This window comes from Ranitomeya variabilis, chromosome 2 (genome assembly GCF_051348905.1).
Source record: "Ranitomeya variabilis isolate aRanVar5 chromosome 2, aRanVar5.hap1, whole genome shotgun sequence".
NCBI classification, from domain to species: domain Eukaryota; kingdom Metazoa; phylum Chordata; class Amphibia; order Anura; family Dendrobatidae; genus Ranitomeya; species Ranitomeya variabilis.
In genome coordinates, this window is record NC_135233.1 from 604853803 (window position 1) to 604881707 (window position 27905).

Below are 27905 nucleotides of genomic sequence, written 5' to 3' on the forward strand. Positions count from 1 at the left end.
AGGCAGCCAGCCTGTGACACTGCTGAGATGTTATGGAGGCCCAGGATGCTTCAATAGCGGCCTTAAGCTCATCCAGAGTGTTGGGTCTTGCGTCTCTCAACTTTCTCTTCACAATATCCCACAGATTCTCTATGGGGTTCAGGTCAGGAGAGTTGGCAGGCCAATTGAGCACAGTAATACCATGGTCAGTAAACCATTTACCAGTGGTTTTGGCACTGTGAGCAGGTGCCAGGAAGCATGAAGTGCTCCAAAATCTCCTGATAGCTAGCTGCATTGACCCTGCCCTTGATGAAACACAGTGGACCAACACCAGCAGCTGACATGGCACCCCACACCATCACTGACTGGGTACTTGACACTGGACTTCAGGCATTTTGGCATTTCCTTCTCCCCAGTCTTCCTCCAGACTCTGGCACCTTGATTTCCGAATGACATGCAAAATTTGCTTTCATCAGAAAAAAGTACTTGGGACCACTTAGCAACAGTCCAGTGCTGCTTCTCTGTAGCCCAGGTCAGGCGCTTCTGCCGCTGTTTATGGTTCAAAAGTGGCTTTACCTGGGGAATGCGGCACCTGTAGCCCATTTCCTGCACACGCCTGTGCACGGTGGCTCTGGATGTTTCCACACCAGACTCAGTCCACTGCTTCCTCAGGTTCCCCAAGGTCTGGAATCGGTCCTTCTCCACAATCTTCCTCAGGGTCCGGTCACCTCTTCTCATTGTACAGCGTTTTCTGCCACATTGTTTCCTTCCAACAGACTTACCATTGAGGTGCCTTGATACAGCACTCTGGGAACAGCCTATTTGTTGAGAAATTTCTTTCTGGGTCTTACCCTCTTGCTTGAGGGTGTCAAAGATGGCCTTCTTGACATCTGTCAGGTCGCTAGTCTTACCCATGATGGGGGTTTTGAGTAATGAACCAGGCAGGGTTTTTTTAAAAGCCTCAGGTATCTTTTGCATGTGTTTAGAGTTAATTAGTTGATTCAGAAGATTAGGGTAATAGGTCGTTTAGAGAACCTTTTCTTGATATGCTAATTTATTGAGACAGGTTTTTTGGGTTATCAGGAGTTGTATGCCAAAATCATCAGTATTAAAACAATAAAAGACCTGACAAATTTCAGTTGGTGGATAATGAATCTATAATATATGAAAGTTTAATTGTAATCATTACATTATGGTAAATAATGAAATTTAACACTATATGCTAATTTTTTGAGAAGGACCTGTATTATAAAGCCCGACCCCATTAATACCATCCATTGATAGCAATATATAATGAACAGAGAACTCCGCCAAAAAATTATCTCCATTTTCAATAATTACTTGATAGAAAATATTATAGAAAAAAAAAAAGAATAAATTAGCATTGTATAAAAAATAAGACTTCATGTATTGGGGTAAATAAATAAATATGATTTAAAGCATCCAAAAAGCAAAATTAGATAATAAGTTAGGTGACGATACAGACACACAACTCGCATACACCAATTTCCATCTTAGGTACTGCCCATGATTATGTAGAAAACCTGATGCAAAAGAAGAATAAAAAGTTATAAAAAATAATTTACACTCGATAAGTTGGAACAATGGAAAGAAAGACAAAGTTTTTTTTTGGGGGGTGAATCTCCTGCGTTGTATTAAATCATGTAGGCACCCTTCTAACCTCCAATTCTGCTGCCTGGCACTTGTGGTTCCACATCTGCGCTTCAGCCATTACAACATAGTAAAGTATGGCGGCCATTGCTTCTGTTCGGCATTGACGAACGAGTCATTGACTGGTTCCGCAACAAAACCATCTTCTCTTTTAATCAGTAAATTAGCACATTTTTTACCTTCTTTTCTTTTCGTCCAGCATGACTTGTAAAAAAAACATGAATGCTGAAACCACCATTATCCATCCACTGAGGTATTAAAGGGATTGTGTCATCAGAAAATGACCTACAGTTTAAGGGTACGTGCACACGACGTCTTATTTCCACCAGCAGAACCATGGAGTTTTTCTAGGTCGCTACAGGAAAATGACAAAAAAATTTATTTTCATGTTCCATGTATTGGCGGTAGTTTGGTCATTTTTGCGTCCCCTCGAAGAATGAAAATGTTCCGCAGCATGAAGCGGTTAAAAAAAGTTGCAAAAGACTGAAGATCGAGCGTTTTTTTACATGGCTGTGCATTATGCTCATTTTTCATGGCGGTTTGGCGGCACTTTTTTAGGTGGATTGTGCCTGAAAAAGACATCGTGTGCACAATCTGTATTTAATAAAAAAAAAAATGAGTTGCAATTTTCACAACAGTCACTGGGGTTATTCTCATATTTCCTGTTCTTTCAGGATATTCACATGCACATTAGCAGCAATAGACTGACCCTATTTTTTTCGTATTGAAGCATCTAATGAGCGTGTGCAAGGGTCATTGTGAAGCGAGAGGGAAAGAGGTGAGCTGTGATGTCGCCCATTGTGATTGGCGAAGCTTGTGTTATCAATCACTCTAATCCTGCCTGTGATGATAATGAGGCTGCTGAAAACTCTTTAGGAAATAGGAGTCTAAAATAACCCAAGTGAACAGTGTGAACACTTGCAACGTTTTTAATATAGCGTTTTTAAAAACATACAAAAAACCCCCCACTGATTTAAGGTCATTTTTTGATAACACGACCTCATTATATGCCATCATATATCATTCACATAAAATGCCACAATAATTGATGGACCACTAGTCACTGGCCGCAAAAGTGTGAGTCTAGAGCTATGGTTTACCTGCTGGGAGTTGTAGTTTTACAATATCTATATAGTCACAGGCTGGATAACGTCGTCCTCGTATGGTTTTGGTATGATATAAAAATATATGGTTCGTATTGAAATATGGCCTTAAAAAAAAAAAAAAAAAAAAAAAAACTCCTAAACCACTGGTAGGAAGCAATGTAATTAGCAAATTAATAAAGATTCGTCGTCACTAGTGCTGCTCTCCGACAGGGGGTGCGAGGTCGGCGGCGTTGGCACCAACACTGTGTGTTCATAATGGTCATAGACCCCCAAAGGCTCGTCATGGCAAGAAGATGCACAGCTCCGCGGCTGCTCGTTCCCCTGATTTTGGACATTCGCTGAGCTGTCTGGGTGGCCAGAGTTTTTTAAAGGCAATCGTAATGGGTCCTTGATAGGTCTATGGCTATGGGTCCTTAAATAAAACGCGTCCAAGAGTTCAGCCGAAGACGTCTCTCCGAGTCTCACTCCTGGGTTTTCCCTTATGGCTGGATTGAAATACCCATGGCAAGGGTTTTCAGAGTCTGACATCTCTGTCTCCATCTCTGCTCGAGAGTCAGAGTGATCCTGCGGCAGGACATTTAGAGGAAGCTGCTCCGCAGACCCCCGTTCCGGATGCACCTGGTGGTCCGCAGAATCAGAACTGTCTCCTTCTTGGCTAGAAGTTTGTGTTTCGGTGTTTAAAGTTTCCGGAGGGGTCACAGGGCTTGGCCAGATGTCTTCACCTCTACCGGGGTCTGTCTCCCCGAACCGAGCCTGAGAAAGGAGTGATGAGGTCAGGAGGGGGATTTGCCCCCTCGCTCGGGGACGATGGAATAATCTGTTCCAAAGTCTTCCCAGACGTCTCCTGGAGGAAGCCCTTCTCGAAGAATGTCGCCTCATCTGCCGTCGCATTGCCGTACGGATGTTTTGCAGCATGGACACCTGGAAATAAAGAAATAGGGTGAATAACTGGACAGATCATTGTATCTCCTGTAATACTCTGTGCTGCTGTGCAGGTTATGGCACTGGGTCTTGTGCACTGGTGGCCCAACACCACTCACCATACCTTGCACCCCATAGACATGTACGCTCATATCGGCAGAGCGTGCATGTGTTTTCAGTGGGGAGGGAAATAAGCAGGTGCCAGAAACCTCTGGAGGCTGCTTATCGCCTGTGGGCACAAAGGATGTAGGGCTGAACATCAACAGGCATGACCCTTCCTTCTTTGGCAATTTTTTTGGGGGTATAGCCAGGATAACCTCCATAAACAAAAGATGGGTGACTGCTTTTTTTCCCCCCAAATCATAGCTTTGGGCAGATATTTATTTCATGTCCATCACCATCTTTCTACGAAATCGTCACACTCCTCAGCTGAAATACTATGTGCTGCAGAAAAAATGCAGTGGAAGGGACTTTACTTGAGAGTCACTGACAGCTGGAAAATCTTCAACGGGAGGAATGAGCCCCTGTGCAATGAGCTGCCCGTAAGAAGGAGGAGCCTCGCGTCTCACAAACTCCGCCTCTAAGCGGGTCATTTGGGTTTCAAATGCCCTAGAGGAAAAAAAAAAATTATACAAGTGTAAATTAAAAAGGTACAAACAAAAGAAAAATAGTCACTCAAAAAAATACAATGTTAATGTTAATTATTGATTCTGCTTGTAAAGATAATACGTTTCCAGAAGATTTAGATTAAAAGTTACTGCCTTGTTCCAGAAACAGCGCCTCTCATGCCTGCAGGCTGACAGTGCAGCTCAGCACAATTCTAATTGCTGATTTCTTCAAATATTAGCGCCATTCTTGCTCCTTGGCCCTGCAGATTTTTGCAGCTCAGCCCATTCATTTGAATGCAACTAAACTGTAATATCATGAACAGAGTAGGGTGGCGCCATTACTGGAGGAAAGCAGCTATGATGATTTTCTTTCTTGAAGCTCATACAACCAGTGGCATTGCATGGGTTGCCATCGCCTAGGCCAAGGCGAGTATTTTGTGCCCTCAAACCCCTCCAAGTCCCTTCCACCAGTCCCGTATTGAACCCCTTATCCCCAAAACACCTGTAATCTATTTTAAGGAAAGTACTCAGTGTAATTATATAGTTTGCCCTTTGACTATTGTATTACCCTACCTACAATCATAGCCTTAAGCTTATTACTATTCCTAGCGTGATCTGTAACCCTAGCCTTATGACTATCAGTATAGCTAGCCTTATGTCTAACTGCAAACCTTAAATCTAGCTTTATCCCTAACCCTATCGTTACTCCAATCCCTATCTCTGTTCCTAGCTTTGTGCCTCATCCAATTTTTAGCCTTACCCCAACCCTAGAATTATGCCTATCACTCTCTCTTATTCCTAACCCTACCCTAAATCATATCCCTATGTCTATCAACAGCCCTATCTCTAACCCTAGCCCTAGCCCTAACCCTATACCTATTCCTAAGCTGAATCCCAGCTCTAACCCTTTACCTACAGTAAACCTATCCCTAACAATAGTTAGGGATAAAAATAAAAGTGTAAAAAACTTAACAGCAGCTCTTGGTAGTGGTGAAGTTTGTATTGAATCATGAGCAAAGCTCTGGGATCCCCTAAAGTCATAGGCGTCCAGGACACCAGCCCTTTGGCAACCCCAACACTCCGCCTTTGCATACTACTGATAACACTAGGATGAGTAGGAAGCAGCTCATATTAATAGGGAACTCAAGACAAATTTGCAATTCAACGTCTAAGCAAATGATATTTCCACCCTATGGTGGAGGGATGCATAGTCTTACCTATACTCCCGGCTTCGAAGAGAATATAGCTTGAAGGCGCAGCCCAAGGCGATGACCAAGAGCAGACCGCACACCAAGCTGCCAATCAAAGCAGCAGTGATGACCTTTCTAGGCACAATCACCAGGCAGTTCTGTTCATCGCTTCCGTCCTGGCAATCTTCTTGTCCGTCGCAGCGCCACGTTTCGAAAATACACAAGTTGGTCCCACAGTGAAAATTCCCCGGTTGGCACGTGAAGCAGTTTTTTTCATCAGAGCCATCTGGGCAGTTTTTCTGATTATTGCAGCGGTCGAGGTAAGAGTAGCACAAGCCGCTTCCTCCCTCGCAAGGATACTCGTTGCTTTGACAGGGTTTACAGTTTTCTTCGTCTTTGCCGTTGGGGCAGTGCCACCAACCATCACAAGTCTGACGTTCCGAGTAACAGATATCATCATTTCCACAGGGCTGCTCCCATGGCAGGCAGTAGCCTTTAACTTGGTAAGTGGCGTTAAAACCGTGGCCCATGCTCTTCGGTCGCGCGTGGTATGACAGGGTGAGCTGGCCATTGGCAGACTCGGCACTGACCGTGTGGCGGTTGTTGCGGAAGGAGAGGGTTTGCAACAGTCTATCGCTCCTCTCGCCGATCCCTTCGTATACTTTCACGTAATCGCTGTAGCCCAGCAACAGGTCAATCTGAAGAATGACGTGGCGATTGTCTTGAGTGTCTACGTACCAAACACAACGAAGATCCGACCGGCTGTGATCTGGGCGGAATAAGTCTGGTGAAGCAAAAGAGCCATAGAAGTTGCTGAGTTTTCCGCCGCAGGTAAGTTCGGGACAATTCTCTTCATCGGCGCCGGACATGCAGTCTTTTACCGAGTTGCACCTCAATTCGTTAGACATACATTGCGTGGAGTGAGCCGAGCTGCAGGGGAACGTTCCCACAGGACACAGGGTGGTCCGTATCTCGGTGGAAGGGTTCGTACAGTTCTGTTCATCCGAGTTATCTCCACATTCATCTACGGAGTTGCACCGCCAAGTATTCGGGATACACTTCCCATTCCCGCAGAGAAACTCATCGGTCGGACACGACGTTAGCCCCATTTTTCCTTTTTGGGAAATAAAAAAGAAATATTCTATTAATCAATCAATATAAAGTGAATGTGATACAAATAAACCAATTGATGGTCTTGCAACTCTCGGGCGTTGGGTTTATTCCTTCAAAGCAACTTCTATAAGAAATAAGTCTTGTTTGGTTACGTTGCTGACATATGTAATTATTAACAGTGTCATATGGACTGAATACTACAGTGGGCCACATTAGGGGTCTGCTGCACCTTGGCATCAGATGCCTTCAGGTGTGCATTTTTGAGAAGAAATGAAGGAAAGGGCACAAAGCAAGGCTTGCGTCACACGACCGAATTTTCACTCGTCCAAGAGAATAGGGTAATTACGTAAACCCCAAACTGATCAAACTCTGTGATCCGAGCGAAGGGGAACTGTAGCGTGGCCCCACTAAAGTCAACGGTGTCAGTTGTCTGGGAGCACAGCTGCATCCTTTCATTTTCAGGATCACTGAGGGTCCCAGGAGTCAGATCCCCACATATGTTATTAAAGGAAATAAATACCTCTCTAATACTGCCATATTCAGCTAATGATTATACTCTCCTCCCTGGACAGTAACGCAATAAAAAGCACATATTGCTACGATATGTCATAACATTTGGATTGTTGCATGTCTTATGTCTGAGACCCCTCTTGTAGAGGTGCCTGCAGTTTTTTTCCTGCACCTATCGCTTCGGATCACCTGGTCTGCAGAGAAATATGACAACGCATTACGGACGTCACAGTGTGAATCCGTGAGGTTCCCAACAATTGGATCTTAGCTATATGCCAACATTTTACAATGCTGGGAATAATTACTTTAATTTATAGATAAATGCTAATCTTCCTCGGAAACTGTCACACCTTCGTCCTCTTGAGCCGACTGTCACACCTTCGTCCTCCTGAGCAGACTGTCACACCTTCGTCCTCCTGAGCCGACTGTCACACCTTCGTCCTCCTGACCCGAGTGTCGCACCTTTGTCCTCCTGAGCCGACTGTCACACCTTCGTCCTCCTGAGCAGACTGTCACACCTTCGTTCTCCTGAGCCGTCTGTCACACCTTCGTCCTCCTGACCCGAGTGTCGCACCTTCGTCCTCTTTCGGCTCAGTAGGATGAAGGTAACAATTTTCCAGTGGAGAAATTTGGAAAAGCATTTAGAACGAGGCGATCCCATTATCTGAACCACGGTGCTGTAGTTACCACTGTAATGACAACTGCTCAGAGTACTTTGCTTAATCTTCGCGGCTCGAGAGATGATTTCTATCAAATTGCACTCCACTTAAAGAGATTTTCAGGCAGTCATGTCCTGTGATTTACAACACCTCCGCTCCTCTGCCAGATGGATATTAACGGGAAATGTGAGAGATGTGGAAGGAGAGGAGACGGGTGGACAGGGGCGCTGAACAAGGAGACGGTAATGGAATATGAAATGGATAGAAGCGCGCCGTCTGGGCATACACAAGAGACCGACCTCACGCGGAAAGGAAATGGGAATGCAAAGAAGTACATAAAAAGAAAAGAAAGCAATTATCTCTGTATCCAAGCAAAGAAAAAAAGGCAATATTTTATAAAATCAGAGATAAAACAAAAATCAAGTCCCCCTGTATATACCTCTTATGTACGACAGCCGAAATCCCTGAGACTGCCCGGAACTGAAGGGATCGGAATGAAAGAACATCCAAACATGATCCCGCAATGAAACGAAGGCCGGGGGAATAATAGATCCGCAGACTTTATATCCTTCCCTTTTAGAAGACGGACCGATCAGTAACCAGTCAATAGTGCACTTGTGAGAATCCTGAATATCAAAATTCTTAAAACTGTGGAAAAGAAAAGCAAGAAAAAAAAAATTACATTAAAAATGTATTTTACGCAAGTCAGAAATTTAGGATCATAAATGCATTGGAATCAACTAGTGATAACAGAATGACTATTCGGGACCCTGGTGCGCCCGTATTTCGTGGCTGCCGGATCGTCTGACAACTATTTAACATTCCCAGGTGCTTGGTGGGCTACGGACACGTTGGGGGGTATAAGTTGGGAAAGTGTGCAAAAACGAGATTTAATTCGACATTATATGCAAAAAAGCTGAGATACATTTGGGGGTGGAAGCGGCTGCCGATAAAGTCACCTAATTGTTATGACGTCTCCGTGGTCTCCTTGAATAAACCAGCTACAGTTCATGGTAGGGGGGTAGTTCAGGGGCCATGCGGGACTGTAAATGACGCCTCTCCGTTCCGTATGTTGCTCCAGTTCTCCGCTGCACGCAGCTGCTGAGATACAAAAACATAAGCTCAGATTCTGCGCCAAAATAACGAGGATCGAAGCAACGAGAGGTATGTAATCTAGTGCATGTATGGAAACTGCGACAAGAAGGTCGGACTCCTCGGCCAACAACTCCTATTTCCCAATCTTCAATGTTTTAGGACTTTCTTAATAACTGCAGCAATTGCAGTCGCCTCTTGCAGCATATGGATACGTTCACATGGGACTGATAAGCTATCGATTTCCCACTGGGATATGCATATGGAAAATTCCCTACAGTACAGTAACCAGAAGATTTTCCCCTGCAGAGAATCAGTCCTACATGGACGTAACTGAAAAATTCAACAAAGCTAAAGTAACCATGACTCTGGCACTTGGCACTCTAGTGGTGTAGGACTACAAATCCCAGCACATGCCATACCTAAACTCTGAAGACACAAAAGAGCACAGTGAGGTCAAAAATACTCTGTTGTAAAAAAAACTGGGGAGTCCACCACTCCTCTGTGGGTCATTTGCATTTAACTGCTCCATCCTATACAGGTATTATACAGATGATCAGGTTTTAAATACATCAGATAGGGATTCTATACATTAGTTAGGACTGCTCTATGAGGGTATACCTTGACGATTTGGTGGAGCAGCTTAGTATACATTTTTTTGCAAAAAAACGTATCAACTAAATACCCTGTTTTCTTTACATCTTTTGAATAGCACTTGCTGATTACTGTGATTTTTTTTACAACAGAGTATTTTTGACCTCACTGTGCTCTTTTGTGTCTTCAAGTATTCTGGTGGTGTGAACAGGTTCCTACAGACTTGTTCAATGTGCAAGTGGCCCATGTGTTTCTGGTTCTATAATTGTTCTCTTGTTTCTACAAGACTGGGGAGTCCACCACTCCTCTGTGGGTCATTTGCATTTAACTGCTCCATCCTGCATGTCCACATGGATAGTCCTTCTCTGAACCCTGCTTATACAGGTATTATACAGATGATCAGGTTTTAAATACATCAGATAGGGATTCTATACATTAGTTAGGACTGCTCTATGAGGGTATACCTTGACGATTTGGTGGAGCAGCTTAGTATACATTTTTTTGCAAAAAAACGTATCAACTAAATACCCTGTTTTCTTTACATCTTTTGAATAGCACTTGCTGATTACTGTGATTTTTTTTACAACAGATTATTTTTGACCTCACTGTGCTCTTTTGTGTCTTCAAGTATTCTGGTGGTGTGAACAGGTTCCTACAGACTTGTTCAATGTGCAAGTGGCCCACGTGTTTCTGGTTCGATACCTAAACTCTCTAGAGCTCGGGTCAACAGAAACACAGGTGACTAAAAACAAAGCTAATATCAGAGATGACATATCTACTTGAATTTATACATGAAAAATGTGCAAAAAATTACAGGATTTTGGTCTCGTCTTGGTATTCCCAGAGTCTGGTCTACACCCCTATCCTTGATACTATAGCATGGGGAAAAAGCAAAAAAAAAAAAAAGTGTCTTACCTGTAAATGGAATGGTGGAATCTACCCATCCAAGTGCATTAACTAGAAGAACAACAGATGATATATTATGACGATGTCATGTATTATACAAGTTACATTTTGTAAATGACAAAAGATGCCACCTACTGTATGTAGAAGAATACACTTAATATAATACTGACATTGTATACAAAAATATAACTACTATAATACTGCCTCTATGTACAAGAATATAACTACTATAATACTGCCCCTATGTACAAGAATATAACTACTATAATACTGCCCCTATGTACAAGAATATAACTACTATAATACTGCTCCTATGTACAAGAATATAACTACTATAATACTGCCCCTATGTACAAGAATATAAGTACTATAATACTGTCCCTATGTACAGAATATAACTACTATAATACTGCTCCTATGTACAAGAATATAACTACTATAATACTGCTCCTATGTACAAGAATATAACTACTATAATACTGCTCCTATGTACAAGAATATAAGTACTATAATACTGCCCCTATGTACAAGAACATCTACTATATAATTGTCTAAGGGTCACTTCCGTCTTTCTGTCTGTCTTTCTGTCGGCAACTTCCGTCACGGATATTCATTAGCTGATTGGTCTCGCCAGCTGCCTGTCATGGCTGCCGCAACCAATCAGCGACGGCCACAGTCTGATTAGTCCCTCCCTACTCCCCTGCAGTCAGTGCCCGGCGCCCGCTCCATACTCCCCGCAGTCACCACTCACACAGGGTTAATGCCAGCGGTAACGGACCGCGTTATGCCACAGGTAACTCACTCCGTTACCGCCGCTATTAACCCTGTGTGACCAAGTTTTTACTATTGAGGCTGCCAATGCAACCTCAATAGTAAAAACATATAATGTTAAAAATAATAATAAAAAAAAAAATAACAAATCAATATATACTCACCTTCCGCCGCCTTTCCGACGCTCCGGTGACCGGTCCATGCAAGCGGCAGGTTCCGGTGCTAAGGTTGGTGTGCGACAAGGACCTGCCATGACGTCATGGCAATGTGACCGCGACGTCATCACAGGCCCTGCGCGCCTGCGCGAGAATATAACTACTATAATACTGCCCCTATGTACAAGAATATAACTACTATAATACTGCTCCTATGTACAAGAATATAACTACTATAATACTGCCCTCTACAGATAACAATATGGGCCTGTACAGAGAGAAGACACGGTATATGTTAGGTCTATTGCCTAGTATCGTTGGTATTACAGAACCTCTCAGGTCACATTGCTGCCGTGAATTTGCCAGGAAAATAAGCATAACACCATATGTCACTGATAGAAATCTTTGTGTAGGACATGACAGGATTATGATTATGTTTGTCACATGGCTGCTAAAAATGGGGCTTTGTGCCAGTGTAATTAATAGGGCGGAAAAATAACACACAGGGGACATGTATTTTTCCACAAAACCATTAATATAATCTATGACTCAAAAGAAGAAAAACCTCAGATAACAAAAATAGACAGGGTTTGGTAAATTTGTACAACCTAGTCCATAATTCACTGCATACAAAACAAATATTATATTGAAACCTATTAAAGTCGGGTTGTAACATATAAATACTTCATGTGGGTGATAAACTGAACGTATCGACGTCTGGAAAAACAGCATCTAAAACTGCCTGTATTACTATTCCAAACACATACAAGGTCAACACAAACATCTGCCCAATTATTTATGACTATGACCATGCTAAAAAACGAGGGATTAAGGACTAATCTGCTGTCAGAATCAAAAAAGTCCTTTATTCTAAGGAAAGGAAAAAGAGATCTCAGACGTACAAAAATTGCTAATGCAGTTTTATCATAATTTCCTCATTTTTTAATTTTATGCATTAAGTTAGACTTTAATTGGTACAAAAATATAACTACTATAACACTGCCTCCTGTATACAAGAATATAACTACTATAATACTGCCCCTATGTACAAGAATATAACTACTATAATACTGCCCCTATGTACAATAATATAACTACTATAATACTGCCCCTATGTACAAGAATATAACTACTATAATGCTGCTCCTATGTTCAAAAATATAACTACTATAATACTGCCCCTATGTACAAGAATATAACTACTATAATACTGTCTCTATGTACAAGAATTTTACTACTATAATACTGCTCCTATGTACAAGAATATAATTACTATAATACTGCTCCTATGTAGAAAAGTATAACTACTATAATACTGCTCCTATGTACAAGAATATAACTACTATAGTACTGCCCCTATGTACAAGAATATAACTACTATAATACTGCTCCCTATGTACAAGACTATAACTACTATAGTACTGCCCCTATGTACAAGAATATAAATACTATAATACTGCTCCTATGTACAAGAATATAACTACTATAATACTGCTCCCTATGTACAAGAATATAACTACTATAGTACTGCCCCTATGTACAAGAATATAACTACTATAATACTGCTCCTATGTACAAGAATATAACTACTATAATACTGCCCCTATGTACAAGAATATAACTACTATAATACTGCCCCTATGTACAAGAATATATCTGCTATTATACTGCTCTTATGTACAAGAATATAACTACTATAATACTGCTCCCTATGTACAAGAATATAACTACTATAATACTGCTCCTATGTACAAGAACATAACTACTATAATACTGCTCCCTATGTACAAGAATATAACTACTATAATGCTGCTCCTATGTACAAGAATATAACTGCTATAATACTGCCCCTATGTACAAGAATATAACTACTATAATACTGCCCTCTATGTACAGGAATATAACTACTATAATACTGCCCCTATGTACAAGAATATAACTACTATAATGCTGCTCCTATGTACAAGAATATAACTACTATAATACTGCCCCTATGTACAAGACTATAACTACTATAATACTGCGCCTATGTACAAGAATATAAGTACTATAATACTGTCCCCTCTGTGCAAGAATATAACTACTATAATACTGCTACTATGTACAAGAATATAACTACTATAATACTTCTATGTACAAGAATATAACTACTATAATATTGCTCCTATGTATAAGAATATAACTACTATAATACTGTCCCCTATGTACATGAATATAACTACTATAATACTGCCCCTATGTACAAGAATATAACTACTATAATACTGCCCCTATGTACAATAATATAACTACTATAATACTGCCCCTATGTACAAGAATATAACTACTATTATGCTGCTCCTATGTTCAAAAATATAACTACTATAATACTGCCCCTATGTACAAGAATATAACTACTATAATACTGTCTCTATGTACAAGAATTTAACTACTATAATACTGCTCCTATGTACAAGAATATAATTACTATAATACTGCTCCTATGTAGAAAAGTATAACTACTATAATACTGCTCCTATGTACAAGAATATAACTACTATAGTACTGCCCCTATGTACAAGAATATAACTACTATAATACTGCTCCCTATGTACAAGACTATAACTACTATAGTACTGCCCCTATGTACAAGAATATAAATACTATAATACTGCTCCTATGTACAAGAATATAACTACTATAATACTGCTCCCTATGTACAAGAATATAACTACTATAGTACTGCCCCTATGTACAAGAATATAACTACTATAATACTGCTCCTATGTACAAGAATATAACTACTATAATACTGCCCCTATGTACAAGAATATAACTACTATAATACTGCCCCTATGTACAAGAATATATCTGCTATTATACTGCTCTTATGTACAAGAATATAACTACTATAATACTGCTCCCTATGTACAAGAATATAACTACTATAATACTGCTCCTATGTACAAGAACATAACTACTATAATACTGCTCCCTATGTACAAGAATATAACTACTATAATGCTGCTCCTATGTACAAGAATATAACTGCTATAATACTGCCCCTATGTACAAGAATATAACTACTATAATACTGCCCTCTATGTACAGGAATATAACTACTATAATACTGCCCCTATGTACAAGAATATAACTACTATAATGCTGCTCCTATGTACAAGAATATAACTACTATAATACTGCCCCTGTTATGACCCCAATGGCGAGGGTCTCAGAGGTACGTGGAAGTCTGCAGAATACAAAAATCCAGCTCATAGGGCAGTGGTAACTGGGTTGACCATATATCTACTCCTAACGCCAACACTAGAAGTAGCCGGGGATCATTCCTACGTTGATTCTAGATGACACGCTCCAGCCGGAGAATCTAGCTACCCCTAGTAGAGGAAAACAAAAGACCTTTCTTGCCTCCAGAGAAGGGGACCCCAAAGCTGGATAGAAGCCCCCCACAAATAATAACGGTGAGGTAAGAGGAAATGACAAACACAGAAATGAACCAGGTTTAGCACAGAGAGGCCCGCTTACTGATAGCAGAATAAAGAAAGGTAACTTATATGGTCAACAAAAACCCTATCAAAATCCACACTGGAAATTCAAGAACCCCCGAACCGTCTAACGGTCCGGGGGGAGAACACCAGCCCCCTAGAGCTTCCAGCAAAGGTCAGGATATAGATTTGGAACAAGCTGGACAAAAATACAAAACCAAAACAAATAGCAAAAAGCAAAAGGCAGACTTAGCTGATATAACTGGAACCAGGATCAGTAGACAAGAGCACAGCAGACTAGCTCTGATAACTACGTTGCCAGGCATTGAACTGAAGGTCTAGGGAGCTTATATAGCAACACCCCTAACTAACGACCCAGGTGCGGATAAAAGGAATGACAGAAAAACCAGAGTCAAAAAACTAGTAACCACTAGAGGGAGCAAAAAGCAAATTCACAACATGCCCCTATGTACAAGACTATAACTACTATAATACTTCTATGTACAAGAATATAACTACTATAATATTGCTCCTATGTATAAGAATATAACTACTATAATACTGTCCCCTATGTACATGAATATAACTACTATAATACTGCTCCTATGTACAAGAATATAACTACTATAATACTGTCCCCTATGTGCAATAATATAACTACTATAATACTGCCCCTATGTACAAGAATATAACTACTATTATGCTGCTCCTATGTTCAAAAATATAACTACTATAATACTGCCCCTATGTACAAGAATATAACTACTATAATACTGTCTCTATGTACAAGAATTTAACTACTATAATACTGCTCCTATGTACAAGAATATAATTACTATAATACTGCTCCTATGTAGAAAAGTATAACTACTATAATACTGCTCCTATGTACAAGAATATAACTACTATAATACTTCTATGTACAAGAATATAACTACTATAATATTGCTCCTATGTATAAGAATATAACTACTATAATACTGTCCCCTATGTACATGAATATAACTACTATAATACTGCTCCTATGTACAAGAATATAACTACTATAATACTGTCCCCTATGTGCAATAATATAACTACTATAATACTGCCCCTATGTACAAGAATATAACTACTATTATGCTGCTCCTATGTTCAAAAATATAACTACTATAATACTGCCCCTATGTACAAGAATATAACTACTATAATACTGTCTCTATGTACAAGAATTTAACTACTATAATACTGCTCCTATGTACAAGAATATAATTACTATAATACTGCTCCTATGTAGAAAAGTATAACTACTATAATACTGCTCCTATGTACAAGAATATAACTACTATAGTACTGCCCCTATGTACAAGAATATAACTACTATAATACTGCTCCCTATGTACAAGACTATAACTACTATAGTACTGCCCCTATGTACAAGAATATAAATACTATAATACTGCTCCTATGTACAAGAATATAACTACTATAATACTTCTATGTACAAGAATATAACTACTATAATATTGCTCCTATGTATAAGAATATAACTACTATAATACTGTCCCCTATGTACATGAATATAACTACTATAATACTGCTCCTATGTACAAGAATATAACTACTATAATACTGTCCCCTATGTGCAATAATATAACTACTATAATACTGCCCCTATGTACAAGAATATAACTACTATTATGCTGCTCCTATGTTCAAAAATATAACTACTATAATACTGCCCCTATGTACAAGAATATAACTACTATAATACTGTCTCTATGTACAAGAATTTAACTACTATAATACTGCTCCTATGTACAAGAATATAATTACTATAATACTGCTCCTATGTAGAAAAGTATAACTACTATAATACTGCTCCTATGTACAAGAATATAACTACTATAGTACTGCCCCTATGTACAAGAATATAACTACTATAATACTGCTCCCTATGTACAAGACTATAACTACTATAGTACTGCCCCTATGTACAAGAATATAAATACTATAATACTGCTCCTATGTACAAGAATATAACTACTATAATACTGCTCCCTATGTACAAGAATATAACTACTATAGTACTGCCCCTATGTACAAGAATATAACTACTATAATACTGCTCCTATGTACAAGAATATAACTACTATAATACTGCCCCTATGTACAAGAATATATCTGCTATTATACTGCTCTTATGTACAAGAATATAACTACTATAATACTGCTCCCTATGTACAAGAATATAACTACTATAATACTGCTCCTATGTACAAGAACATAACTACTATAATACTGCTCCCTATGTACAAGAATATAACTACTATAATGCTGCTCCTATGTACAAGAATATAACTGCTATAATACTGCCCCTATGTACAAGAATATAACTACTATAATACTGCCCTCTATGTACAGGAATATAACTACTATAATACTGCCCCTATGTACAAGAATATAACTACTATAATGCTGCTCCTATGTACAAGAATATAACTACTATAATACTGCCCCTATGTACAAGACTATAACTACTATAATACTGCTCCTATGTACAAGAATATAAGTACTATAATACTGTCCCCTCTGTGCAAGAATATAACTACTATAATACTGCTACTATGTACAAGAATATAACTACTATAATACTTCTATGTACAAGAATATAACTACTATAATATTGCTCCTATGTATAAGAATATAACTACTATAATACTGTCCCCTATGTACATGAATATAACTACTATAATACTGCTCCTATGTACAAGAATATAACTACTATAATACTGTCCCCTATGTGCAAGAATATAACTACTATAATACTGCTCCTATGTACAAGAATATAACTACTATAATACTGCTCCTATGTATAAGAATATTTGTACTATAACAATCCTCCCTTAGATACAAGAAGAAAACTACTGGTTTGGGTCCGTGATAAATTCTTTGGCCGGTACGGATAATATGTGTGTAGAATTACCATTGATCGATTATAATGGCCCAGACATTACATAGCATCCAACAGATTTCCACTTTTGATTATCTTGGACAGGTCATTCCTAGAGGAGAGGATCAGTCCCAATTCCTCAGAGGTTTAGCCATTTTTGATAACGGTTGGAACACCCAGAAAGCAGCGGATGGCAGACCCTTAGAATCCATGGTGACATTTAGAGGGAATGTAGGCAGACGTTGGCGGGCCAGCCAGCTCTCATCTTTCCATCCTGTTCTTTCATCTGTATTTGAATTTAATTAGTGAGCCCCGAAGGCTGATCGGCAGAATCCTTCTCAACATCAAGCCAGTAAATATTCTGCGATCTGCTTGCAAAGTGAGCTAATTCTTCCCCATCAATAGGATAATGATCAGTCTGAATTCATTCCTCAACAGCCGAGGAATACAAGGAGATGGAAGCGAGAAGCTGTCTCAATATTGACTTTACAACATTGCCAGCAAGAAGACACTTGCCAAATTGCTGCAGGATTTCGAGCGACTAAGCAACTGCTTGTTCTATCTCTTCATGAAAAAGACGTCTGGGCCCACCTGCAGAAGTGGAGGCAGCTGGGGCGCAAGGTGCGGAGGGGGACGTCAGGAGAGGAGACAGAATGTAGATTTACATAATGATAAAAGACACACCGCAAGGCGAAAAACACAAACGCCTCTCCTCATCGCTCCAGGTGTCAATGTGATACCATCAAAATATCAGAAATTCTAATGCTTTTCTAGGGCAGCGTGAGCCTTTAATGTTAGCAATCCTGAATTGGAACACACACACACACACACATTTTGATGACTTAATGAAATCTCCAGAAAACATCTTGAGCTCCTGGAAGATTAGAGATCATGAGCACAGACGTATCGCAGATTCCGAGGGTGCTTAAAATTAGAGGCGTAACGCAAAAAAAAGTGCACAGGATGCGGTTTATCACAACCAATTCCAAAAGGATAAGCGCTCCCCAATAAACCTTTCCCCATCTCTCTAGGCCAGAAGGTCAGGAATCGGTGGCCTCCTCTCCGCAGCTTGTTCCCAACCTCAATGAAACTGTCTACTTGGAGAAGATGAGTTAGGTAGTTGCAGGGGAAAATGCAGAAGGTAACGGATACACCTCTTGACTGTTCAGGAGGGGACCCAAAAGAATGAAAAGAGTGAAGTGCATGTGTAGCGCCCCCACTGCCGCAGGGTGGAGGGGTACCCAGTACCGGGCCTCTGAGTCTCTGCTCTGGGGTTGTCACGGTGGCTAGACCCGGTCCGTGACCCTGCTGAGGGGCGTACAATAATAGATGTGGATGGTGGTGGAGGTGCGGTGCAGTAAATAACGAGGACACCAGGTTGCAGTCTCTTTACCTCTTCACTGAAGGCTTCCGAGTCCTCAATCCGGAATACGGTTAACAGGGCTGCGCAAGTCCGGCCGGTCCGATGGCACCTCCAGAGTTCCCTTTGCAGGTGGAAATCTGTGCCTACCTTCCTGCGCTTGTGTTGTGGTCCTCCCCTGCTGTGCTTACGGGATAGTACCCCACAACTGTTGTGTCTGTTTCTCGTGTTCCCTCACAACTCGATTCTGATGTTCTCCCTCTACGTCCCCCTGATCTTACGGTTAGGACGCACCCGTATGACGGGAGGCTCGGAGCTCTTCCGGGACTCTTGCGTCGCCCCACTCCTGTTGTTACCCCCCTGTGTCTTCCTGGATCTGGGTGAGACAGCCCGCCTGTAACTGACTCTCCTGCCGTAGGTTTGAAGTTTGGCTTGGAGCTCTATACTTCCTCGGCGTTCCGGCCACCGGTTATGCGCCTCAATAGGATGTTGCCTCGTCTTACAGCACGACTCCTACTGGTATTCTCCTTGTTGCGTTGATCTCGTTTCTCACTCAGCACAATAAATCTCGCTTCTTATCCTTTCTTGGGGTACCGCCGCTATATCGTGCAGGCGCAGTCCCGTAACGTTCTCTCTAGTTGCTAGGCCTCTGTCAGGATCCCACCCCTGACAGGGACCCCTCTGAATCTTCCCCCACAACACCCTCTGCCACAAGGTGTTGCCTGGTTCCAACCCTGTCAGCTTTCTGTCTAACTTCCTGCCTAACCCCCAGTTTTACCAGACTGTGAGGAGTGGCCTAATAAATAGAACCCTTAGCTCCCCCTGGAGGCCAGACTGTGAAATGTATTGGTGTCTGTGATACCTGGTCAGATGAACTCCTTCAGTGCCATCAGACGTACCATAGCCCCCCTTAGCGGCGGAGCAACAGTACTGCAACGACCAGGACTCTGGGGCGCTGCACATGCAAATGTGCCACCATGAAAATGGGGTTCAACCACCTCCAGGCCATCACTCCTGGAGCACTTCTGCACCTCGTGCAAAGTACTCAGCCCATGACTTCAATCCTGGAGAACTGGGTCACCTACAGTCGGCTATATGACCAGTTTTGAAAACACCCTGAAGCTTCAAGACTGTGACCACAATCCCTGTTTAAAAACTTTAGCATGCTCCATTACAAGCTGTGTTAGGCCTCCTTCACACATCCGGGTGATTTTGGCACTTGAAAAAAATAGTACTGGTGAGATCCTTGGTCCGTGTCGGTGTGCCATCCGTGTAAACATATGTGACATCCGTGTGACACGTATGGAATGAAATAAAACATAGAAATTAAAGAGTGTTAGGTATTAAAGTTGTTCACAGATAGAGATAGCGATGAGGAACATGATAGATAGAGGTCAGTGTGCTATATAATCATTGTTTTGTGCATTTATTTTTCTGTACCTTTTTTATTAACAAATAAATATTAAAAAATGCCTTGGCATCCCTTGCAAATTTTCAGAACCAGCAGAGGAAAAGCCGACCACTGGGGGCTGATGTTACTAGTCTGGGAAGGGGCCAATAGCCCTAAATGTTCCAAGGCTGTTAATAACAGCTCACAGCTGTTTGGTTAGCCTTTACTGGTTTACAAGCAACCCCAGAAAAAAAATTACGGAAGGTCCCGCTATAATCTCTACCCAGCAAAGGATAAACAGACAGCTATGGGCCGATATTAATAGCCAGGGAAGGAGGAATGGATATTGGACTCCCTCCCAGGCTAAGAACATTATACCTTAGCCACCCCAGAAATTGCGTATCCATAAGATGTGCCAAATCTGGAGATTAGTCTCCGAAGAGGCGATTTGCAGTCTTTAAAAAACGGACCGCACATGGACATAAAAAATAGACGTGTGAAGGGGGCTTTATACAGTTATTCTCGCTCAGGGAAGGCGCAGATGAGCGTATTTGCTGTCTGAGTGCTATCCGACAAAACGTGAGATCACACTCGGATCATTCTGTGCACAAATCCGATTTTTGCTTGGACAGAGATGGAGGAAAAACTTGCGACATGCCTTAGTTTGATGCCTTAGTTTACCTTTCAAAGGGTAAAAAAAAACAAAGCTGCACTTTAAAGTACTATTTCTTCTGATATTTCTGAAATCGAATGCACATATTTATTTTTTTCCTTGCGGATTTGAACCATGAAAGCATTTTTTTTTTCAAACCTGCAGAACGGCAATTCTTTTGGCATTACCCATGCAATAAATGGGGAAAAAACACAAATAAAAAAGTTTTAAAATCGAGTAAACAAAAATCTGCTGCAAGAAAATAAAATACCTTTTAGTTGTGGTGTCAAAAATTGGTCTAAAAACAAGTCAAGAGTTGGTGTAAAGATAGAAAAAAGTATCTAAAGAGGCACCAAATATACAATCCAGCATGGACCCCGTGATACATTTAGCGCAATTTTTGGCTTCTATTTTTTTATGCATTTTTTTACATTGCAAATTACGTGACACATAAATCATGAGATAACTTATCAAATGGAAAAAAAATGCAGATCTAAAGGTCTAAAAAGCCAGACACTGGGTAAAAACGTCAAGCATACGGCACGCTGGGCTCATTTTTGCACTTTCTTGTTATAAATAAAATTATGATGCAAGCCGCGTTCGGAGAGGTTGGCTTGCTCTGGTAAACAGGTCCCTGTGTGCACCGGCTTTGAGCAGAGTTCACTGAAGATGAAAGTGAATCGGCTGTGGATTGCAGAATTCATCTGAGAGGTTATTTCCTAGCAACTCAAGACATGGAATAGAAGTGACTTACAAGTAGCTACAAAACATGTAAAACCCATTAAGTCACAAGTTTGGGGCCAACTTATAAGGAATGTTTTCTTAGTGAGACAGCAGGGTTAGTTTTTCAATAGTCTGTATCAGTGACATCTGGAGTACTTCGTAGAGACAGACACAGTGCCCTCAGTCAAAACAGTGATTCATTATCATGTGCTCCATCTGTTACTGTTATGTGGGCACTCAGGCTGTCATCATGGAGCACTCCATCTGTCACTGTTATGTGTGCACTCAGGCTGTCATCATGGAGCACTCCATCTGTCACTGTTATGTGTGCACTCAGGCTGTCATCATGGAGCACTCCATCGGTCACTGTTATGTGTGCACTCAGGCTGTCATCATGGAGCACTCCATCTGTCACTGTTATGTGTGCACTCAGGCTGTCATCATGGAGCACTCCATCTGTCACTGTTATGTGTGCACTCAGGCTGTCATCATGGAGCACTCCATCGGTCACTGTTATGTGTGCACTCAGGCTGTCATCATGGAGCACTCCATCTGTCACTGTTATGTGTGCACTCAGGCTGTCATCATGGAGCACTCCATCGGTCACTGTTATGTGTGCACTCAGGCTGTCATCATGGAGCACTCCATCTGTCACTGTTATGTGTGCACTCAGGCTGTCATCATGGAGCACTCCATCGGTCACTGTTATGTGTGCACTCAGGCTGTCATCATGGAGCACTCCATCTGTCACTGTTATGTGTGCACTCAGGCTGTCATCATGGAGCACTCCATCGGTCACTGTTATGTGTGCACTCAGGCTGTCATCATGGAGCACTCCATCGGTCACTGTTATGTGTGCACTCAGGCTGTCATCATGGAGCACTCCATCTGTCACTGTTATGTGTGCACTCAGGCTGTCATCATGGAGCACTCCGTCGGTCACTGTTATGTGTGCACTCAGGCTGTCATCATGGAGCACTCCATCTGTCACTGTTAGGCTGGAGACACACTGGTGCGAGATACGGCCGAGTCTCGCTGGTTAAAAGCAAGCTGTGGCACCGGCACTCCGGAGCGGAGCGTGCGGCTCCATGTATTGCTGTGCGGCTGCACGCTCCGCTCCGGAGTGCAGGTGCCACAGCTTGCTTTTAACCAGCGAGACTCGGCCGTATCTCGCACCAGTGTGTCTCCGGCCTAAGGCACTGACAGCCACAGTGACGACATTACAGTGACAGCTACAATGCTCAATTTTGATAACCAAGGGGTACACAAAACAGTGACCGCTGGCGTCCTTCTTAATGACAGCCACAGTGTCCATATAATAGTGGCAGCTTGAGTGTTTCATAGTGACAGCCACAGTGTCCATATAATAGGAGTCATTAGGTATAAAAATAGTACATTTATTTGTACTTCAAAAAAATCAACATACTAAATCCATTACATCAAATAACAAGTATCTGCAGGAAAATTGAAACAGAAAAGAAGGAACCCTGCTGATTACCCCTGCCCACTCTGTGCAAAAATCGCATTAGATAAGGTGCAAGTGCAGTAATATATTGCACATAGAAGGTAAGCAAAAAAAAAAAAAAAAAGCCAGCCAGGATTCTAAGATCACTCTATCAGCATATCGGCCAGAGAGTAACAAAGTGCTTACCAAAGGCAGGGAGGTTCCAAACCCGGGCGTCGATGCCCCCCAAAAAACCCCGACGCACGTTTCGCATGTCTATAACACCGCTTTCTTTTTTTTTGCTTACCTTCTATGTGCAATATATATGGCTGCACTTGCACCTTATCTAATGCGATTTTTGCTGATTACAATATGTTATCGAGGTTTTTGTTTCTATTAGTGTCCATATAATATTGACTGTTGGAGTGCCCCATAATATCAGCCACATGGATAATCATTCATCTTGGCTACCACGTAATTCTACACTTGCCATTGCAGAAGAAGTGACTAATAGGTTGCACCTTCCTTGTTTGCTGGGTGTCCTAATAGCCAGGATTAATGCGATATGGGGGGCCACGTTGCAGTTCTCCATAGAAGCCAACCAGTAATCTAAAAATCCATGGAGATAGAGTCCATGAATCTCTAATACAAAGCCCATAACCTGCTTCTTCTTTAAGGCCATTCTGGAGGAATTTCCCCATATGGAAAAACAGGTCTTCATATGGCGTAAACAAGAACCGCAGAGAATCCACACTGTGCACCCCAAATTCATGGCTCTAGCACAATTAGAGCATGGATTCCTAGATAAAGAAGCTGGATTGTCCACATGTGCCCTACTGGTAGACCAGTGACGAGGAACGAAATATATCTGTCAGCGTTTACAACAAAGAAGCTGTCTGGTATCATTAGGAAAAATGAAGCAATATAATGACTTAACTCCTAACCCAAGTCCGAGCCATTAGTAACATGTCGTCAGCACTGGGCTGTGACACATGATGTAATGCTTCATTATGAACTACCGTATGTTACATAATACTCCACAGGACTTATACATTTACAGATACAAGGTCTCACCAGCACTAGATACCATGTAGCACTCCCATTGTCACTGCCGCCACTGGAATCATCAATTTAAGTTTTCGCACATTTATCTAGACAGAAAATCAGACACAAAGGAGTCGATTCATTAAAGGTCGATATGAACCAAACCATGGGATCACAGCTAAGAGGAAAGCTGTTGGCGGATGTGAATTATTAGAAATCTGAAAAATGCTGAATCTTTTTTAAATGCCTTTTTTTTTTTTTTAGCAATTATGTGTAATCGGCTATGAAACTACAACTCTGTGCATGTCCTGACAACCTGTCACATTAGGAGTTGTAGTATCAGAATAGCTGATAAGCCAATAGTTTGACATCCCTAAAGGAAAAAAAAAATAGGTTTAGGAAATGGATGGAGCTAGGTTCACAATAGCATTCAATATGTTTCTGTTCTGGACTATGATGCATAGAAACCATGCCGGATGGACCCCATTTACTATAATAAGGAGGCTCAGATGCCAGTTTGGACCTACTCTTAAGGCCCCCATTAGATTAATGTCAGCCAAACCCGGCAATATTGACAGTTTAATGTGTATGAGGGCGCGGGCTGACTGACCATTGGGGAAGATGTCGATCGTGCACAGGACCGGACTGACCGACAGGAGAATCCTCCGGTAGGCCGCCCCTGTGAAGGAGTGCTAATGAGTAGTGTTAGTGCACTTGAGGCACAATTTGCAGAATAAAGTAGTATAATCTAATTATTTATTAGAAAAGCTAGCCAAATTATTACATAGAAGCAAAAGTAAATTTGTGTACTAGAGTCAGGTTATTTTTGCATTTAAGCCACAAAAGTTCCTGGCTGGCGTACATTTATTTTTGGAGTTGCACGGCACCTGAAAGAGGTGCCAAATTCATGAAAAGGCTCAAACCTCTTTTGGCGCATCCTATTCTGGCACACTTCTCGCCAAGACTGTCTTGCTACATGCCAGTCTTGATGAATTGGAGGCAATAGTTTATTTTCTTACTGCTCCAGCCAAAAAAGTAGGGACGTAGGAGGTACAAGTCTACTGGTTTTCAGCCTATAAAAAATTCTGTAAGCTCCTGAAACTTCATTGATTGCTGGTAATCAATTGTGCAAGGTTCATTGTCTCGTTGGGGCAAGTCCACGCACAGCAGATATTTTTATCTCGGATCAGCAGCATGATGGGCACGTTTGACTTTTGCGGTCCCACCTATCAGCTGATTGAATGGGAGTTGTGCCATTTCATTGATGGGGACCTCTGGAAGTTGAAACCCCCACCCCCACCGATCGGCTGCTGAGCTTTATTATAAACTATCAATCACAATTCTATGCATAGCAGATCTTCCAGTGTAATGCATGTTCGTATTCCTATATTGCAAGTTAATGGCTTAGAGAGCACAATCATGTCTTTACATTATGCACACACATGTTGTATTTGACAGGTGAATGTTAGATAGATGGATCCCGACACTGACATCATTGATCTCCACGGTGGATGTAAGGACAGAGCAGAAGATGGAAAAGGATGAAATGAGATCACATCTAAGGTACATTTACATTAATGGCAGTAGACTCACACCTCCCACACTAATCCGAAATTTAAAGGGGTTCAACAAAAATTTTTTAAGATGTATGGATTTACAACAAAAAAAAAAATCTACTACGGTCCATGTTACAGATGCAACTCAGATTGGGTTTGCTGGCAACTTAAAAGATGTATTCTGGTCCCCAGAGATTATCATTGATCCATTGAATAGGTGAGAATGATAGATGTGTGCGGACCCCCACTGATTGCCCCTATTCTGGTTCTCCTCTGACTGCAAGGCTCTGTTCACATGTCCAGTAATCATCCCCTACAACTGATCCAGCACTAATCTGTTGACCCCCCAAAAAGTTGTGCAGGCAACTTTTTTCGTCTGGCTTAAAAAAAAACTGATTTCAACTGGATCCATTTTTTTTACATTGAAGTCTAAGGAAACGGATCCATTAATTAGCCATTGGTTTTCTTCCATTTGAAACAGATCCAGTTGGTAAAAAACGGATCCTTTTCAAATGAAAGAAAAACTGATGGATATTTAATGGATTCGTTTTTCTTAGACTTCAATGTTAAAAAAGATAAAATAAATAGATCCAGTAGAAATCAAGTTTTTAAGTCATAAAAAAAAATTCCACCTGGCCATGGTCTTGCAGTCAGGGGAGAACCAGTGGGACACACTAGTCTCATCTTCTGGCAATCGGTGGAGTCCATGTGGTGGTGATTTATGGAGACCGAAACATCCCTTTAAGTAAAGTCAGAAGAATCACAGGTGGTTTGGGTATTGCAGCCATAATAGTGACCCTAAAATGCGGCTGTATTATGACTATGGGAAGATGGGATATGGAGAGTTAGTTGCTGGGGTCACCATACCGAGGTCAGAAGGGATTTTTATTTTCCTTGGCTAAGAAAACTAATGGTGTCTTTATGACTCCGCATTCTGCTGTCATGCATATGTCCAGTTTTCGTAACATAATAATATGAGATGATGTATTCTGTGCACCCCAATAGCATGGCTCCACTATAATCAGAGCATGGATTCCTAGATAAAGGAGCCGGATAGTCCACATGTGCCCTACTGGTAGACGAGTGACGAGGAACGAAATATATCCGCAATGTCTGTCAATGCTTATAACAAAGAAGCTGTCTGGTATCATCATGGAAAATAAAGCAATATTATGACTTAACTCCTAGCCCATGTATATATGAGTATCACCTGCCCTAGCTATGCGCAGCGCTCCTCTCACCCAATGGCAGATGATCTCCACCTGTAATAATATCATAAGAGCTTGGTGTTGGCTGCTGTCAGCTGTTGCCAGCTGCTATGTGCAAGGAGATAAAGCCCAGAGATGGAAGGGCCACAGGAGCAGCCCAAGTCCTGAGTGGCACATTTAGAAGATGAGATCATAGTATTAACCCCTATCATTGCTGGAGTGGAAGCAAACCCACACTGTACAGACAGACCCTGCGGATTCAACACAGCGCCACAAACTACTGCAAATGCACTGAGCTGGGACCACCATGCAAGTTATGACCATTGCATTGCCCAGACACCCCCAATATCATGCACAAACCTAATTCTCTGCCATCTGGAATGGTTATAAAAGAGGATCACAGGTACTCACCGAAGCAAATGACAGAAATATGATGGAGAAAGTCCAGCCTGGCTGTGCTGTGCATGGTGTTGAGGGGGGCTGTGATCCTTTGTCAGGCAGCCAGGGGGGTGCAGGAGGGGAGAGGCTCCACATCAGCTGTGTCTTTTGTTAGACAGGGGATGAGCACTTGTCATTTCCAGCAGCACATATGCATTAAAGTGGAGCCTTTTCTCTTGTGTCTGTGTGCTGTATGGGAGGAGGAGGAGTGCAGGCTGGAGGAGGAGGAGGTGGAGAAAAGGAAGCATCTACTAGTGCTGCAGCTGATGACACTACTTCCTCACACATATGCAAGACCCCCACTCCTCCTCTTCTTCCAGCCCGCCTTATTCTACCAGAAGGGTATCCTCACCTCCAGATACACCTTCTCTATCAGATGCCCCCTACCTGCTCACCTCTCT

General features: G+C 41.5%; 2 protein-coding genes across 5 annotated transcripts in view; one reads left to right on the forward strand and one right to left on the reverse strand.

The window, feature by feature from the left end:
* Window positions 1–1227: 1227 nt before the first annotated feature.
* Window positions 1228–27848, reverse strand: LRP3 (LDL receptor related protein 3). 3 transcript variants are annotated; one of them, XM_077288643.1, is made up of 7 exons: window positions 27478–27848; window positions 10359–10400; window positions 8717–8855; window positions 8197–8405; window positions 5503–6589; window positions 4154–4286; window positions 1228–3677 (listed from the first exon to the last, which is right to left on the reverse strand). In XM_077288643.1, exons 1-7 carry the CDS (start codon window positions 27530–27532, stop codon window positions 2919–2921), a joined length of 2424 nt encoding a protein of 807 aa, XP_077144758.1. In that variant the 5' UTR covers window positions 27533–27848; the 3' UTR covers window positions 1228–2918. The 3 variants fall into 3 exon arrangements, with proteins under 3 accessions (XP_077144758.1, XP_077144757.1, XP_077144759.1); XM_077288642.1 differs by having other exon boundaries at window positions 8717–8858; XM_077288644.1 differs by lacking the exons at window positions 8197–8405; window positions 8717–8855; window positions 10359–10400; window positions 27478–27848 and adding an exon at window positions 7449–7570.
* The window catches only part of LOC143807280 (WD repeat-containing protein 88-like), a 180638-nt gene continuing 178499 nt past the window's right edge, over window positions 25767–27905 (forward strand). For both annotated transcript variants that reach the window (XM_077288646.1, XM_077288647.1), the window contains exon 1: window positions 25767–25865. In XM_077288646.1, the coding sequence (XP_077144761.1) occupies window positions 25834–25865 (32 nt within the window). In that variant the 5' untranslated portion in view covers window positions 25767–25833. The remainder of the gene's footprint in view (window positions 25866–27905) is intronic.

Excerpts from the sequence above, each read along its gene's own strand:
- LRP3 (XM_077288642.1), bottom strand. The coding sequence starts at position 27,532 with ATGCACAGCACAGCCAGGCTGGACTTTCTCCATCATATTTCTGTCATT. Across the intron at positions 10,401-27,477 it reads TATTTCTGTCATTTGCTTCG|TTAATGCACTTGGATGGGTA; the intron begins GTGAGTACCTGT and ends TTGTTCTTCTAG. Across the intron at positions 6,590-8,196 it reads TCGGCTGTCGTACATAAGAG|GAAAAATGGGGCTAACGTCG; the intron begins GTATATACAGGG and ends TTTCCCAAAAAG.